The following is an 18,101-nucleotide window of genomic DNA, read 5'->3' on the forward strand; positions in this document are numbered from 1 at the left end:
GAAAAAAAAAAGACAGTATTGTTGTCTTTCTTTTTCTTTTAGTGTTTCTTATTATTTATCATTTATAAAAAAAAATTTCATCTGGATAAATACAACATGTTTAACAAGAAATACCTTTGTAAACATCATCTCCTGCACTAGGTGAGATGTAACAAGAACTATTTTAGCAGAAAATTTCAAAATAATATTTTTTTTCTTCACATTCTGTCATCTGCTCATATTTTTCTTTACATATACACAAAAAAGAAAATAGAACCACTTGTGTACAGCGAGTCCTGGCACTGCATCAAACAATTCACTTCATATTAGTCTAATGTGCCGCCTGCAGGCACTGATTACCATAAAGGAGTGTTTAAAAAACCTTTTTGTAATTGTTGTAAATCCCTGGTCAGCCTTTATTATTATTATTATTATTATTATTTATATATTTGCATTTAAACTCCAGACATTACATAAAGTCACATTCTACATCATTGTTAAAATCACATCACTAGGTGGAATATTGTGACCCTGAACACAACAAGGCTTTAAACACAGATATAGCTGACTGAATAGCAGAGAATAAATGTCGCTCCATGACAACCCCTCTCACCATCCCATAATAGCACAGCACAGAGTGTCAGCTCAGAGCAGAGCAGATAGGGTGCAGGGGTTCTAGAAATGCTCACTCAGCAATCACACGGTTCACCACCCACAGCTAAAGGTGTAGACACACGTTGGTGTGTGACATGTTGGAAACTCAATATACCAGGTTTCTCAGAGTAATAATGTGGCTGTATAGTATGCATTACAATACTGCATGTATTTTGGTGTTGAATAAGCCACGTCCGTCTGTTTTTAGCTCATAACAATAGCTCTGTCCATACAATGGCTGTTGCTATGGGAGGATAACAGCATCAGTTTCACTGAGTGGCACTCAAGCTCTTCTATTTCTGCCTTGTACAAAGTCTTGTGTGCCAATGTCAGACATGTTCAGATAACAAAGAGCAGAGGTGGACTGGCCATCTGGCATAGCGGGCATCGTTGTCGAGCGAATGGCCAAAAATGGTACAAAAGAGGAAAAAACGTGGCAAGAAAAGAGTATAAAAAGCAGTCAAGAGTGCCCAAAAACTGGGCAAAAAAAGAGGAACCAGATGGTATGTAATGGCTAAAGGTAGCTTATATGAGCAAAATGTTGCAAACAATAGCAAACAAGGGCCAAAATGTGGAACATAAAAAGGCAAAATGTAGGGTAAAAAGGAAACAAGTGGTATTTATTGGGCAAAAGTTAGCTTATTTGGATGAAAAGTGGTCAAAAACCTTAAAGAAAGGACAAAAAAATTGATAAAAGTGTAAAAAAGCACTCGCAAAAATTGACAAAAAATAAAAAAAAAAGTGATATTTTTTGACAAAAGGAGCTTAAGGCTGAAAAAAATGTGAGAAGTTTTTGAAAAAAGGCTAAATGGGTCAAAAGAAGTTGCAAAATGGTCAAAGAAAAATAGGTGAAAAAAAGGGTTAAAAAGTGGTAGTGCTGATAATGTAGTGGGCTGGTCTGGACACAAAATGCCAAGGCTGAATTTTTGTCCCACCTGTCCACCCCTGACAGAGCGTATCACTTGTAGATCACGTTCCGTTAGTTTAGTTTAACAGTATTGTAGTGTTGCTTTGTGTCGACACATCCCAAAGGTTGACCATTCTTACAGCAGAACATTAGAACAAAGCCTTCACCTCATGTTTCACCATAGTGAGCTGTGTAAATACAGTTAGCTAACCTCACATTTATCACTTTTCTTTGTGTTCCCCTTTTTTTCTTTAGATTTTTAGAAACATTGGTGTGTTGGGTTTTTTTTTCATCTTTTCACACCCACAGTGAGACCTGCAGCTGTAGCGTGACTTTAGCACGGCTAAGCTAAGCTTTGATTCCTCCCCATGGGGTTTTTCCGCTGAGTGGAGGTGTAAAAACTGCTGAAGTGAGAAGGTCCTCTAACCTTCCTGGTCCAATGAGGGTGACAGCAGACACATATGTAACAATTCTTGTGTCAGTCGATTACATAACAGCAACAGTAAAAGGTGGATGAAATAGAATCAAACTTATATGTAACTTGGAAAGCAGCATGAGGATATTCTGCAAATGGAAAGTTATTTTACATATAATTTCAATAATACCAGTAAGTTCATTTTGTCTTCTTTTTTTGGAAATAATATGTTTAGGTTTCATTTATTCAGACAAATACTTTTTTCAGGAAATGTACATTGAAATAGACTTTGATCTCCTGACATGATTCGACTGCCAACTGTCAGTCTTCCTCAGAGGCATATACTTGAGAGTTCTCTCAAGATGGCCATGCCAGGAAAGAACTAATAAGGACAAATGAAAACCATCAGCAAATGTCTCTGAGTAAGACTGACAGTTGGAACATGTCAGGAGATTAAAGTCAGTTTCAAAGTAAATTTCCTGAAAAAACTTGTCTGAATAAATTAAATTTGAAGATATGATCTCATTATTTTTAATATTTTACCATTATACTGATGATCTCGTTGATTATTTAGAGAAGGAAGTCTAAAAAGTCTACTACAGACGTTGTTAATTCACTAATAAACCTGGTTTTATTGTGATACAATACATGCATTAAATATTTAAAGTCTACAATTAAAAGTGTAGAAGAGAAAGGAGAAAAAGCATGTAAAAAAAAAAACAAAAAGAGAAAAGGATGAAGCAAAAGACTTGAAGCAATGACATGTATTAATTATTGATGTGACTTGGAAAGGAGAGATGAATGAGTCATGTCATGTCGTGTCATGTTATCATGAGCAGGAAGGACAGGATGGATGAAGAAAAGGTGTGAAGATGTTTAATCAGTGTTATTTTAGAAACTAAGCTAACACATTCTGTTAAAGTTAGAACAAACATTAGACAAGTTTGCCCTAAGATATTAAATAACTAAACAGTTTGACTTCTAAAGCAAATGACTCCAAACAAACTACTGCTTAAATCTATTTATAGCTTGTTGAGTTAAAACTGCTATACCCTCTGTAATGTTTTTTATTAGAAAAATTCATAGTGTATGCCTTAATAGACTGATGTATCTAACATTGTTTACTCCAAAAAGAAAGGAAAAAGGCTGAATTTGCGGCTCAAAAGTTTGTATTTATCGCCATCTTAAACGCTCCGTTTGTTACCATATTGCATTGTGGGATGTATGGAGTAGCGGAGACGGACGCAAGAAGTGTTTTGATTTCATGTCGATAACGCGGGGAATATCAGGAACAAACTAGAACAAAAATGGTGTCAACAACATCACTGTCGTCCTTACCGTACGTGGTGAAGAAACGCAAGAAATCACAATAAGAATGAAGCACAAAGTAGAACATATTGGAGAAATATTGATTTCTACCAAACACCATCTGCTCAAATACCAAGACCGTTTGAGTTTCCATCAGTCATGAGCAGTAGTCTTCTAAACCAACAATAAAAACTTTTAAAAAACAAAACAAAACAAAAAAAACGTGTCAAAGTCTAACAAGCCTAACTTTAGTGACAGATGCAGTGAGGTGTATGATGTCAGCAAGTTTTCCTGACGTGGGGATGAGTCGTCACTCAGTGGGATCTGCTCAGGTAGCAGCTGTGCTCTGACGCTCCAGGAGAAGAAGCTCACACCATCAGGTAAAGGGGATATAGAGGCCAGATAAGCCTTTCAATCACACAGTCACCGTCAGTCGTGTGCTGCCTGCCAGATGCACAGGACTAAAGAGTGAAGCTTTCCTCATGTTCAGGGTAAAAACAAAAAAAAAAGCTTTAAGTTTTGTTGGATGGATATATTCAGGACCAGGGTTGGGGTCTATTACATTTTTCAGTTACAATTACGTTTTCAATTACAATTCCATTATGAATAAAGTAACCAACATTTTTTCCCAATTAAAAATAAATTACAATTGTTTTTTTATCCACAGAAAGTCAATTACAATTACGTTCTCAATTATTAAATTTCAATCAGAAATAAATAACCTAATAAAAGTTAACCCTCCTATTGTATTAGCTTTCTGCTAGCATCTCTTATGATAACAGGTTTCTTGCCTATCTATTGGTTACCTTGTTAGTAGGGGTGTTGAAAAAAATTAATTTGGCGATATTACATCGCACGATTCTTGGACCGATTCAAAATGAATCATTATTGATTTCTTTTTTATTTTATTTCTTTTTTTAATTTAACCAGGAACGTCTTTTCCACTACAGGAGACAGGTTTTTTTTTTAATAAAATCTAAAAAGAAAGTACTAACTTTCTGCATTTATTTGTTGTTCTAGGCATAAACCTCAGTTATGTTGCACTAAAGTCATGTTGCACTAAAATCAGCGTTGGTTTAAAAGCCACAGGCAGATTGTATATTATTTTTTTATTTTAAGTTGTTGACACATGGCATGTTAAAGCCAATGTTTTGAGTGTAAAATATGCCAATAAATTAGATTTCATACATAATGTCACCTTATAGTTTAAAATCGGGATATATCGTATCGTATCGTGACCTATGTATCGGGATACGAATCATATCGCCAGATGCCAGGCAATACACACCCCTACTTGTTAGGCTACTTAATTAAAATATATGTTTTAATATTTTTGGTGTGTGCGTCTGAGACTTTCTTTTTTTTTTTTTTTAAACGGTAAAAGGTGGAAAAGCTTGATATTAAACATATTTTATTAAGTGTTAACTACATATGTGCAGAAATTACGATTACGACAGCAACAGATGTTTTAAATTACAATTACAGTTACGCCATAATTGCAATTAATTATCAATTACAGGATTACAAATATAATTGACCCCAACCCTGTTTGTGACCTATATTTGATAAGTCCTATTCAAATTGAACAGTTACGCAGTTTAAAGTTCTGAAGAGTATTTTTTTAATCACTATTATTATCATCATAATGTTTTTATTATCCTACAGTTAAATACAGTTTGTTTCCTGGCTGCTCTCCCTAAAGGTTGTACCTGTTGTCCCACCCTGAGAACTAACCACGTACTGCACATTAGCTACAATAGATGCACTAGAGGAAATTGGGTGTTATGTATCGCACACAATTGTAGGTCGCACACAAAGATAAGAAGACAGACATGATCTGTGTATTGCTCAGCCATAATGATTATTATCCCTCAGGTGGTGTCACCTTTCAATAGAAGAATATAGGATTTAATAGCTGTAATTTAGACTCCCAAAAAAAAACCCCAAGTGCATTAAAACAAACTGCAATAAAAAAGGAAACAGCACTGGTTGTTCCCACCATGCTTAATTTGGCTCTTAGTCCTTTTCCTTATCTGCCCCTGTAGGTCATTTTCCACAGATCAATCACTAACTCTTACAACAAGCACCTCCCCCTTCATCTCTTCTGCGTACCAACCTCTTACTGTGTTTATTTAGTGTGAATCATTTAAGCCCAGTTCTCTCTGACGTCAGCACCCAAAAGACTTGATGGGAGCCTTTAGCCCCCATTTTATAAACAAGTAATTACAAGAATAATAAAGTATGCTAAGCAAACATAAAATGGCCCCTGTGGGGGTCAAAATTCCTCCAAACAAAAAGCCAGACTTGTATGCTGTAACTCACAGCTATATAAACACCTGCCCTGTGGGCTAGGCTTAGCGTTAGCCTGCATTGTGTGCAGAAGTCTCCTTGTATTTCATTAATTCCCTCACTTCTCAAACAGGTCTTACTTTCTTTCTGTGGGCTGGGCGTCTCCACGTCCCCTCCTCCTTCCTTCTCAGAGCAGCGGTATCCCTTCTTCTTCAGGATGTTGCAAATGAGGATACCCAACAGGCCCATCACGCAGAAGACTGGCACCAGAGCAAACACAGCATACTCTCCTGCTTTCTCCTCTGCGTTGAGTAGTACGGAGCTGTTGGCTGATCCTCCTGCTACACTGGCCGGCCCACTGCGCACAGTACGGACTGCTCTGGTGTGGGAAGCTGCTGAAAGAACGATTGAGAGGGGAAAACCACTTATAAAACCCTTACAGTAACCTTAATGGGGGAAAGATGAATATACTACACCAAAAGGCACTTACCTTTCACACACGGAGTTTGGTTGCCAACATGTGGAGCAGCTGGCTTTAAACTTTAAATGGAAATGACAGATGAGAAAAGAACATAAACGATGGAGATAATTCTAGCAAGTTCATTATGTCACCTTTTTTTAAATAATATGTTAAGGTTTCATTTATTCAGACAACTTTTTTTCAAGAAATTTGATTTCCTGACATGTTTTGACTGTCAGTCTTCCTCATAGGCAGGGGTGGACTGGCAACTTTTTCTTTTTTTTTTTACGAGCGAGTGGAGTTAGAAATTGAATAAGGTGGCCAAAAATTTGCCAAAAGTGGCAAAAAATGTGTCAAGAAAAGAGTGTAAAGTGACCAAAATGGGTTAAAATCAATCAAAAGTGGCCAAAAAATGGCCAAATAAAGAGGAACCAGGAAGTATTTAATGGCAAAAGGTAGTTTAAATGGGCACAATGTGGCAAATAATAGTGAAAAAGGGCAAAATGTGGCAAACAATAGTGGCACAAAAATCTGGAACAAAAAGAGGCAAAATCTAGGGGAAAAAATTCAACGGGTAGTATTTATTGGCCAAAAAAATGAAAGAAAGGACAAAAATTAAATAATAATAGTATCAAATAGAACTTGCAAAAATAGACAAAAAATGGGAAAAAATTGGTATTTATTGGCAAAAGGAGCTAAAATCTGAAAAAAAAAAGTTAAAGTTCCTCTTTTTAAGGTTTTCTGGGAGAATAATATTTAAAATGAAGACATAAAGAGCCACATGTTGAGAATCACTGGTGATTGCTTTGATGCATCTCTACAAGTTCCTTATGTTTTGCTTATGAAGGAACTCATAAGGATACAACAAATCTGACCAGGGGTGGACTGGCACAAAAATTCCACCCTGGCATTTTGCATCCAGACCAGCACACTACATTATCAGTGACACCATGTAGAAGCCATTATTAAGTCAGTGATTCTCAACATGTGGCTCTTTATGTCTTCATTTTAAATACTATTCTCCCAGAAAACCTTAAAAAGAGGAACTTTAACTTTTTTAACTCCTTTGCCAATAAACCAATTTTTTTCCCATTTTTTTGTTTATTTTTGCAAGTTCTATTTGATACTATTATTTAATTTTTGTCCTTTCTTTCATTTTTTTGGCCACTTCATACAAATAGGCTAACTTTTGCTCAATAAATACTACCCGTTCAATTTTTTCCCCTAGATTTTGCCTCTTTTTGTTCCAGATTTTTGTGTCACTATTGTTTGCCACATTTTGCCCTTTTTCACTATTATTTGCCACATTGTGCCCATTTAAACTACCTTTTGCCATTAAATACTTCCTGGTTCCTCTTTATTTGGCCATTTTTTGGCCACTTTTGATTGATTTTAACCCATTTTGGTCACTTTACACTCTTTTCTTGACACATTTTTTGCCACTTTTGGCAAATTTTTGGCCACCTTATTCAATTTCTAACTCCACGCGCTCGTAAAAAAAAAAAAAAGAAAAAAGTTGCCAGTCCACCCCTGCCTATGAGGAAGACTGACAGTCAAAACATATCAGGAAATCACATTTCCTGAAAAAAGCTGTCTGAATAAATGAAACCATAACATATTACAAATGAAGGAACGAAGTATCTATTTGACCATGAAACCATGACCTGTGGTTTAACACGAGCAGTTCTTACCCAGTGATGCAGTCCCCACAGACCACATCTGATGTAGAAGTGCCAGGAGAAGCGATCTTTCTACCAAGAAGCTCACAGGACGTGTGTAGGTGGCACACTTCAGAGTCCAATGTTTCGGAAAAGCTTCCAGTTGGGCAGGATCGACATTGCACGTATTCCACTGGGCTCTGACTCGTACTACAGGCCTGGCAGAAAACAGGCAAACGTGTGAATGTTGACCATAACGCTGATGAAGTTGATATAAAAACAGAATTTATCACAACTTTCTTCAGAGTGTTTTTTCTTACTTTAGAAGGCTCCTGGCCAGCAGGGCATTTTGGACATGCACAACCATCCACTTGTTTACATTGCACGGACGCAGTCTCACTACAGCCCAACAACTAGAGAATGCACACAGAACAGTAAAATACACTCATTTATGTATGAAAACTACCTCCTGTAAACAATAAAAAAATATCACAATCATTTACCGTGAGAAGGACGAGAGCTGAGCAGCAGAGGTGGTTCCTCATCTTCTTCAATATATTCTTCTATGTACATATGATCTGAATAAAACACATCATAGATCCAGGGTTAATCAACTTCATTCTTCAACAATATCCAACACTTTTGGAGCTACAACAATACAAAGCACACAGAGAATGCAGTCACACAGAAACCACACAAACACCTGAGTCATTAAGAGAGCACACTGGGTCCAGTAGCAGAGCTGTGCAAATGCTATAAATAACATTTACATGAATCAGGGTTTTTTTTTTTTTTAGCACAACAGTGAATGAACTAAGGATTTTAAATGGCTTTTTAATGGAAGGCACTCATTGATTCACGTGAGCGGTGACACGCTGCAGGACATCAGTTAGTCATTAAGTCTGTGCTAATTAGGATAAAGTCTTCATCAGAAAGTTAGATTTCAATGACCTGATCATATAATAAAAAATAAAGAGCATTAAAAGAAAAAAAAAAGCATTAATTGCTTTGTTTTGGTAGAGAATCATGAAGAAATCCAAAGAAAAAAAAAATATGACAGAAACTCCATGTTAACTCTTTTTCAGTTTGTCTTAGACACTGTTGTGTCTTTAAATATAAACCTGTATAAATAAATGTATTTAAAATAGATTGCAGTAATTTTTTATCTTGTATACATCTAATTTTATTTGGCTATTCTCACATCATTCCTCCGTTTAACCGCCTAAACTAAAGCAGAGAAGGAGCCTTAAACTACACAAACAATTTTAAGAGACATATACAAAGTTATACATATTTATATATACAGGTTATAGGTAAATGGCATTAAAGTTATTCACACTTTAAAAATTGCATGGCGTTAACATCAGGTCTAGATTCATGGGTTCACATTAGGGCTGAACGATTTTGGAAAATAATCTAATTGCGATTTTTTTTTCCCTCAATATTGCGATTTAATATGTAATTGTTTTTTCAATGGCCTCTTTTCATGTATTTTTCAATGAACACAAGCAATAAATCAATCTGTTTCATAATAAACAATTTCAGATTTATTTAAGCTTTAGATAAATATTAATTTTAAAGCACAGATTATAACAACAAAGCCAAAAAATCTTTACCTCTTCAACATATCTAACCTACTTCACGTTTCATGAATCATGCAAACATGTGGACTGCACTTCTTAAACACTGAACAGTACAAGGACAAGGAAAAAATAAATACAATGCAGTCTTTGTGATTAGAAAATTGCGTTTTACAATATCACGATAATATCGCAAATGCAATTAATCGTTCAGCCCCAGTTCACATAATGGTATTCTAACTGCACTTTTAGTTTAACATCAAATCCCCAAACAAATAACAAATGTCATGGGTTTTACAGCAAAGCTTAAAAACTGATGAACATAGAAAATGTGAACTGAACTCCTCTTTGTATGAAACATTTTTCAACCTATTAGTTAAACTAAAGATACATTTTAGATACCAAGACAAACAATCAATAATTTAAATCATTTGTCAAACTCATTTTGACTTGTATTTAACAGGTATAGTATCAGGTCGTACAGCTGGGTAGTTTTTTTTATTTTATGTTGACTAAATATATTGACGGTCATTCTAAGTTTATCAATACAACAGTTGTTGATCACACACTAACACAGAAAATTATGAAAGGAGGATAGGGTGTTCCACTATTATACAAATACTTCAGACTATAATCATAGTTTCCCCATGTAGGTGATGCAAATCCGTCTAAAAATAAAAATAAAATGTTGGAAATAATAAAATGCAAACCAAACAGAAACACAGAAACCAAACCAAGAAAAATGTTGGGAAGATAACAGAGAAAAACATTTGGTTAGGAGGTTAACATGGAGCAGCAGACATACCTCAGGCTTACAGCTGACTGACACAGTTGCCGTGGCAACTTAAGAAGGATGCTGTGTATTACGGGTAAAAAAAAAAAAAAATGCTGACTCAGGATGTCTCAAAACTGCTCTCAAAGTCTGTCAATAAGAGTACCACCAAGTAAACGCGAGAGGAGGAAATAGCTTGTGAAAAACGTAGCAGACCGGAAAGTTTTAAAAGTAAAAAACGTTTAAGGTGGAAGCTCATCACTCTAAAACATGGTCAGTGCTGCAGCTTTCTTATACTGTCACTTAGACCACAGACACACCCACAGAGTCCTTCAAACACGCCCCCTTCCATTACAGCTACGTCATGTGTGACAGTGAATGTGTGTTTAAAAAGTGCCATGTATATGGAAGAATATGATTTGAGAAAAACGAATCATTTTAAACAGCAGTTAATAAGAAAAATTTACTTTTTCCCACTCGGACAAACACATCAGTGCAGCAGAATGCAGTTGGTACACTAACATAACCATCAGACTAACTCATGTCAAATTATATTATTCACTTAAACAATTGTTGCTTTGAATCCACATTAGCTTTAGGAAATATTGGAAGGTAACAGAAGAAGACATTTGGTTATGAGGAATAAAGAAATGACTCATTTCTTCTTGAGTGTGTGGGTCTGGTTCTGCAGCAGCCATCTACAGTTCCCCCCTTAAGTGATGAAAATATTTTTAGGCTAATTATAATATAAGTATTACCATAGCTGTCACTTTCTGAATGCAGCATCTAAGAGCAGGGTTGGCTCTATTACAACTCTATTACAGCTGGGGCCACAAAACTGATTGTAGCTGATCTGAGGGCCACATGTCAGCATAAACACAGAGGCTTTGTCTTTGTGGTTTTGATATTTGGTCAGTTTTTAGCCATTTTGTGGGTTTTTTGAGTCATTATGTGTGTTTTTTGTTATTTTTCTTGTTTTAAACTACTGTATTTTTCTGTAATTTTCTGCATTTTTGGTGCCGATTTGCGCCCTTTTAGGGTCACTTTCTGTGTTTTTGTTGTTTTCTTTTTCTGTCATTTTGTGTGATTTTGTTAACAGTTTGTGCGTCTTTAGAGTTATTATGTAATGTGTTGTTGTTTTGTGTGTTTTTGTTGTCATTTTTTGTTTAAGTGGTTCTTGTATCCGTCCTTGTCGTCATTTTATGTTCTATGAGTCATTTTGTGTATTTTTGGAGTCATTGAATGTGTTTTTGTTATTTTTCATATTCTTGTTGTAATTTTGTGTATTTTACTGCATTTGTGTTGTTGATTTGTGGCTTTTTTAGGTCACTTTCTATATTTTTGTTGTTGTTTTCTGTATTTTCCTGTCATTTTGTGTAATTTTGTAAACAGTTTGTGTCTTTGGAGCTATTCTGTAATGCGTTATTGTTTTGTGTGTTTTTGTGGTCATTTTGCTTTGGGGGATGCAAAACATTAGACTGAGGGCCACATGTGGCCCCCGGGCTGCCAATTTCCCACGTCTGATTCAGAAGATACTCTTTGATCATATTTCTGAAATGTTTCTCCAGATTAATTAGCTATATCATTGCTGCCTCACAGCAAAAGGAGAAGGTCATGGGTTTGTGCCCCATTCTCATGGCCTGCCTGTGTGTGTTAGCTGTGTAATAAACAACAAGCTTCCTGTCCTGGTTGTTGGCCTGAGTCAGCAGTAAAAGGGTCTGGCAAACCCACACAAACCTGCACGGCTAAGCAGGTATAAAAGATAAAGGAAAGAATGAACAACATCTAAAAAAGCTACATGGAAAGTTAGCGGAGAATGATGAGGTTTTAAAAACTTTAGAAAACAGTAATTACTCTAGCACTCAGTGCTGTTTAAGACAAACAAGTCATGTGAACTGAATATAACTAGTCATCCTTATTGTTATGCTCAGGAGAGCTTAAAATAGCAACAGTCATGGAGTAGTTGTCCAGACTATGACAAAAACATGGATTGGATTTAAAGGCAAGCACTGGTTTGACTGCTTTTTCTGGCTTCTTGATGTCATTCTGCATTCTGCAGTTGAGCTGAGAAATCCTACAGGATCAAGCTGTGATGAAAGGAAGTGACCACACAAGAGGAAACACAAAAATGAGAGGAACTTGTTGCTTTTCAGCACAAGCTCACTGGTCAACAGAAGAGATCATGGCTAAATCAGGGTCTGGTCACCGGCCAATCAGCTTCTAGATGCTGAGCCATGTTTGTCACATCTGGTTAGACCAGAGACTCTGTCATATTTGTTAGTGATGAAGCACAAATCATGCTGACCAATCACATCATGACTTGTGATATTTACAAGAGGAGATGAATGAAGCAGATGAACCATCTGATGATTGGTTATCAAATGGGAATCATGCTTTACTTCCAAGGATTGAGACATTTATCTGGCCTAGTAGTAGGGGTGGTGAATGAAAAGAAAATCGATTAATCACTTTTTTTTATCATCAAAAATCTCAACAAAAACAAAAAACCTCTCAAAAATATACAGAGCACTCTTGAACACTAACTCTAATCACTTACCAATCGCTAAATGGGAAGCTGAACTCTCAATCACCACGAACACCGATTTTTGGACAGAAATTTGTTGCAATACCTTTAAGATGACTAAAAACACAAATCTTCAGCTAATTCAATACAAGGTCCTCCACAGATCCCACATTACCCAACAGAAAATGTATAAAATGGGCTTCTCCCCAACAGACATCTGCTCTCAGTGCACCCAGGGAACAGCTGATTCATATTTACATGCCTTTGTTCGCCAGTTCAACAGTTTTGGTTTCTAATCACTGAAAAACTGTCCTCCATTTTGGACTGCAGGATTCCTCTATCTCCAAATCTATGTCTGTTAGGAGACCTGACTATGCTAGATATACCAGCAAACCAATCACAATCCATCCTTGCGGCACTTGCCATAGCAAAAAAAACAATATTAGTGAATTGAAAAGATAAAAAATCCTTAAATATAAACCAATGGCGAAATATCCTCATAGAATTTATTTCCATGGAAACGATGTCTGCTCTCAGAAAAAATAAAATAACCTGCTTTGAGGAGCGTTGGACTCCTTTTCTAATTGCATTGAATCTTGATTTTTCATTTTTAGCCTGATGATCTAGCCTGCAAGCAACTGCCAGCACCACTCTTTACTAACACACTGATCTAACTGTAGTCCTGGACCTCCATGGGCTTGTGGGGTGGGCTTGACCTGGGTGGCTAGTGGGTTGCTGGGGTGTTTTGGGTGCCTCTGTGGGGGCGTGCGTCCCTTTCGGGTGCTCTCGTGGTCCCTGGGCGGTTCGGTGTTGCTCTCCTGCCCCCTTCGTGCACGTCTGGGTGGCCCTTGTTGCCGGGGGCCTGCATGTCTCTCTGCCACTCTTTCCTCTTGCTCTCTGTCCCCCTGTCTCGTCCTCCCCCCCTCCTCCGCCTTCGCTCGGCGCCAGCTCTCCCGTTGGGTTTGGCGTGGGGGGCTCCTGTCGGCCCGGGGTGCTGGTGGGGGGGCTGTGGCCTTCGCTTGGGGGGCGGGCATTGCTGCGCTGGGTGGGTGGCTCGGTGGTTGGCTCGTCTGGGGGCCTGGGGTTGTGGGGTTCGTGGCTTCAGGACGGGGGGGTCTGGGATGGGGGTGGCGCTGGGGGTGGCTGCTCTTGGGGGGTGGCACTTGCGTCCTGGGTTGTTGGGTGGCGGGGTGGTGCGGTGGGTTGCTCCGCCGGCCGGTCTGGGCGCCTTGGCCTGGTTCCCTGGGGCGCGCCTTCACTGAGCGTGCCGCTGGCGCGGTGGGTTGGGTTGGGCCGCCCGCTCCTCCTCGGGGGCTCACTTGGGGGACCGCAGGGGGCGGCTTGTGTAGCTTCGGGGGGAGGGAAGGGTGATTTGTGGGGCCTCCCCTGGGCCGTGCTAGGTGGGTGTGTGTGGGGGCGCGGCCGGTGGCTCCCGTCCTGGCGGATCCACGTCGCGGTGGTTGGTCTGCTGGCTGGGGGCGCCAGGCCCCGTGGGTGCCGTGTCTGGGCGGGGGTGCCCTGGGGGTGAGTCTCTGGGTTCAGCGTCTCGGGGTGCGCCCCCCCACCTTCTGCCCGGGGACGGGCTGCGGTTCGGCGAGGTGCCGCGCCGCCTTGGGCGGGGTGGGGCTGGTGGCTGGGGCCCGCTGTCCTCCGGGCTGTGCTGGCGTCGGAGGTGTCTCATGTTGGCGCGGGGGTGATTGGGGGTGGTCTCCGTGGGTGGGGGGGGCTCTGCTGGCGACATTGATGTGGGGTTGCGGTGCCTGGCTGGGGGAGCATGGGTTCGCCTACCTATCAGTCCGTGGCTGGTGGGGTGGCCCTGCTTGGGTGGTTGGTGGCGTCCTCTCTCGTCGGGGGGGCTGGGGCCGCCCACTTGTGGAGGGTGCTATGTCGTGGTGTCGTGCGGGCCTGTGCTGGCCCTGGTGTGGGAGCTGGCCTCTCTCCTGCGCGGTCGCCACCTGCTTTGGTGGGGCGGGCCGGCTGGCGGCGGGGGTCGCCTCCTGGACTGCTGGGGGATGTGGCTGGTGCCTCGCTCAGCCGGGGGGGGGGGGGGGGGTCCCGCCGTGCTCCGTGTGGCCGCCGCGGTTCGGGGGGGTGCCGCGAGGGGTCTCCGGTTGTGCTGCTCAGCGCGTCTCTGGGACCCGCGGTGCCGTGTGCCCATCTGCCCTCTCCGGTGGCCCGCCGTGCGGAAGGGCCGGGCTCCTACCAGACAGGCCTCCTACATGGACACTTCACATCACCCACTCCCAGCTGGTCTGGCTCAACCACTTGTTGCACCACACTCACATACCCAACCCTTGGGGGGCTGGATGGTGGGGCTGGGGGTGGAGGGGGCCGCAGCCTGCACTACTAAGTAGTGGCGCGGGGGCGGCACTCCCACCTCTGGCTGCCCTACTAATCCCTCCAATTTTAATTACACCTCAACACACCACCCCCCGGAGGGTGGGACCACCACTTCCACCCTCCGGAGCTATTGCACCACATACACATACAGTATATACACATAGGCTGGATGGGGAGCACCGCTCCCCTCCATCCACCCTTTTTTAATAGCACTTCATACATTCACTAAACACATACATTCACTCAGGGGATAGGGAAGTGCACCATAACAGGGTGGTGGGTAAATTCACACATTTGGGCCTTGTGGGTGGGGGCCCGGCCCCTCTGTTGATGGCTGGGCTACCGTGTGGGGATCGGGGGGTGCGGTCGGGCGTGGCGGGGTCTCTCCGGGCGGTGCCGGCCTGGTGGGGCGTGGGGGTGCCCCTTCCCTACGGGTGGGGCTTGGCGCTTGTCTCGTCTCCTGGTTGCCTTGGGGGCGTGCCTCGCGGCGTGTGGGTCCGGGGCGGCTTGCCGCGCCGGTGTGGGGGGTGGGCATGCTGGGGGGTGCCGGGGTTGGGGCGGGGTTGCTTGGCGCTCCGGGGTGGTGCTCTTTGCTGGGGGGCGGCTCTAGCTGTTCCGGGGGTTGAGGTCGGTATCGGCCACTTGGTAGGTCTGTCCTGCTATCTGCGGGCTGGCGGGTGGGTGGGATCTGCGCCTTTGGCTGGGGGCTGCTGCACCGCATCGGTTGTGTGCCATTGGGGTCCCTCTCTCCTGTGGTGGCGGCCGCCGGTCGCTAATGCGCCGGGGGGGGGGGCATTGCCCCGTGGCTTGCGCTGTCCGGTGGGGGGCGGGACCTGGGCAGCTGTCTTTGTGCCGTCTGGGGCTGCACGGTCTTGCTGGGTTGTGGCCTGTTCGTGGGCTGGGGGAGTGCCCCCCGCGGAGGTCTGGTCCGGGGGCTCACCCTTGGGGGTTCCCTGTCCTGCGGTGGTGCCCTTTGGGTCCGGCGGGTCTGGCCGGCTGGCTGGGCTGGTCCTGGCGGGCGTCTTCCGGGGCGGGTGGTACGGGCCGCGCCCTGCCATACCTGCGGGTGCGGCCCCGGCTTGGGCGGCGCCCTGTGAGCCGAGCTCTGCGGTGTGGCTGGGCCCTTTGGTGGGGGGGGGGGGGCTGTCTGGGGCGCATCGCGCGGGCGGCATCAAGGAAAGGCGATCTGGTGCGCTCTGGGGTGCCTGGTCGGTGCGCCTGGGGGCCGGCGGGGCAGCTTGCAGCATCCCCTTGGTGTCCTCGGCGACTATGGGCGTGGTTGTCGTCCCTTGGGGCGCTGCTCTCGGTGCTGCTTCCGTTCCGGGTCCTTCTGGCCTGGGGTCCAGACCCTGCTGGCTCAGGGCCCACCGGCGGGCGCCCGCCGGCTGCCCGTTCTGCGCGGCTCTGGCCGTCTGCTGGGCGGGGCCCTTGGCTCCTCTGCTGGGGTCTCGGGCGGGGGGCTCTCTGGGCCCTTCCCTCGGGGGGTTGGGTGCTTGGGTGGGGCTGGATGCTGGCGGGGGGGCCTTGGGGTTGGGGTCGGTGGGGGGATGCGCTGGGTACTCGGCTGCTTCAGGCTTCCTCGGATGTGTGTGTGGGGGGCGGTGGCTGCCTCACGGCCTGGGATCTTGGGGGCATCTGGGGGGTTGCTCGGCCGCGGGGGGGTTGCCTGGGGCTCCCTGGCCCCCGCTATTTCTGCTGGCCTGGCCCCATCTGCGGGCCCAGGGCAGTTCCTGGGTTTGCAGTAGCGGGTTTTTTTTGCACATATACTGGTCTACAATGCACTGGCACGCCTTGGGATGTGGGATAAAACTCATACCGGGCTTAACTTTAGACACGTTAATCCCAAATACCTGCTTTAGGTACTACCATTCACTCATTCCCCCTGTTCACAACCACCACCATTATAGCTAAGCTTCACACTTGTCACCATACTGGCTGGATTACACAACATAATAAGCACAATTTATTCTACAACCTCACATCTCACCCTCACTGCAAAACAGTCTATTCTTCCCCACCTTTTCATGTTGCTGTTACTCAGACGGTTGATCCTGGCTCTGGACTCTGGGGGAATATTATGTTGTACTACGGTGTAAAGGATATATACACTACGTTTGAAATTATTATTGAATTTTATAATAATAATCATACATTTTATTTAAAAGCTCTTTTCGGGACACTCAAAGACACTTTAAAGCATAAAAACAACAGCAAGTACATTGATTGAAGAAAATATGACTCAGAAAAGGAAATGAGTGGGTGGTTAAACATTAAAAGCTGAGTGAAACAGGTGAGTTTTGCAACACTGCGATTTATCGCAAATAATCACAGTGAACAACGCGATTAATCACAATTAAAAATTTTAATCGTTGCCCAGCACTAATATTAATAGGGATGTCCCGATACAACTTTTTCACTTCCGATACGATACCAATATTGCAGCCTTGCGTATTGGCCGATACCAATATGATATCAGCACAAATCATAAATACCTTCATTACTTATTTTGTCGTGTGGAATGTTAGAAAAGGCTTGATCAAGTGATGTTACTCAAACAGAGAACAATAGTCAGCAACAGTAGGTATTTAGGTATGAGAAAAACTGACCCATTTATTATTAATCAATTGGTTACAGACATTTTAACCTTCAACATAATATCTACAGTACTCTACAACTGAATAAATATAATATAATATTTTTCGGAGATTTTACATGCAGTCCATTAAAATCCGATATACGTTTTCTGGCTGATATCGGACTGATATCTGATATCAATATCGGATATATCTGGAATCTCTTCATACTTGTCGATTAAACTACATTAGATGGATTGATAGACCATCATACAGGTTGATTCAAAAAGGTTTTGAAAATAAAAAATATATTCATTGTTTTAAAAACCATCCTAAGGAAAGTCATAATTTCATCAATCAGCTTGGCAAAGAGTGAAACATTTTCATATTTTCTAAATTATGAATCAAACATCTGTTTGGAGATTTATTGTGAATCAGAGATTCCTGTTGAACTCAGTTTTTCTGTTTATGTTCTTTTCTTTTTGTCCTGATGGCTGAACAAAAGGAGTCAACTACTCATGAGTTTTCATTATGGATAATTACTACTTGTGATGGCCATCAGGTCACGTAGAGGGAGCTAGTCCTGGGGAATACCTAGGCATTATCAAACAGGTGAAGGCGTTAAATACAATAGAAAAGAAC

At 42.5% G+C, this 18,101-nt stretch overlaps 1 protein-coding gene across 2 annotated transcripts in view; it reads right to left on the minus strand.

The window, feature by feature from the left end:
- The window catches only part of relt (RELT TNF receptor), a 33,145-nt gene that overhangs the window by 7,706 nt on the left and 7,338 nt on the right, over positions 1-18,101 (minus strand). The window contains exons 2-6 of one of the 2 annotated variants that reach the window (XM_028465530.1): positions 8,174-8,248; positions 7,991-8,083; positions 7,704-7,888; positions 6,043-6,092; positions 5,693-5,944 (exon numbers count right to left, since the gene is read on the minus strand). In XM_028465530.1, the coding sequence (XP_028321331.1) occupies positions 5,693-5,944; positions 6,043-6,092; positions 7,704-7,888; positions 7,991-8,083; positions 8,174-8,215 (622 nt within the window). In that variant the 5' untranslated portion in view covers positions 8,216-8,248. Of the gene's footprint in view, positions 1-5,692; positions 5,948-6,042; positions 6,093-7,703; positions 7,889-7,990; positions 8,084-8,173; positions 8,249-18,101 lie in introns of both variants that reach the window. The other variant, XM_028465529.1, reaches the window with a different exon arrangement.

Source organism: Gouania willdenowi, chromosome 13 (assembly GCF_900634775.1).
Source record: "Gouania willdenowi chromosome 13, fGouWil2.1, whole genome shotgun sequence".
NCBI classification, from domain to species: domain Eukaryota; kingdom Metazoa; phylum Chordata; class Actinopteri; order Blenniiformes; family Gobiesocidae; genus Gouania; species Gouania willdenowi.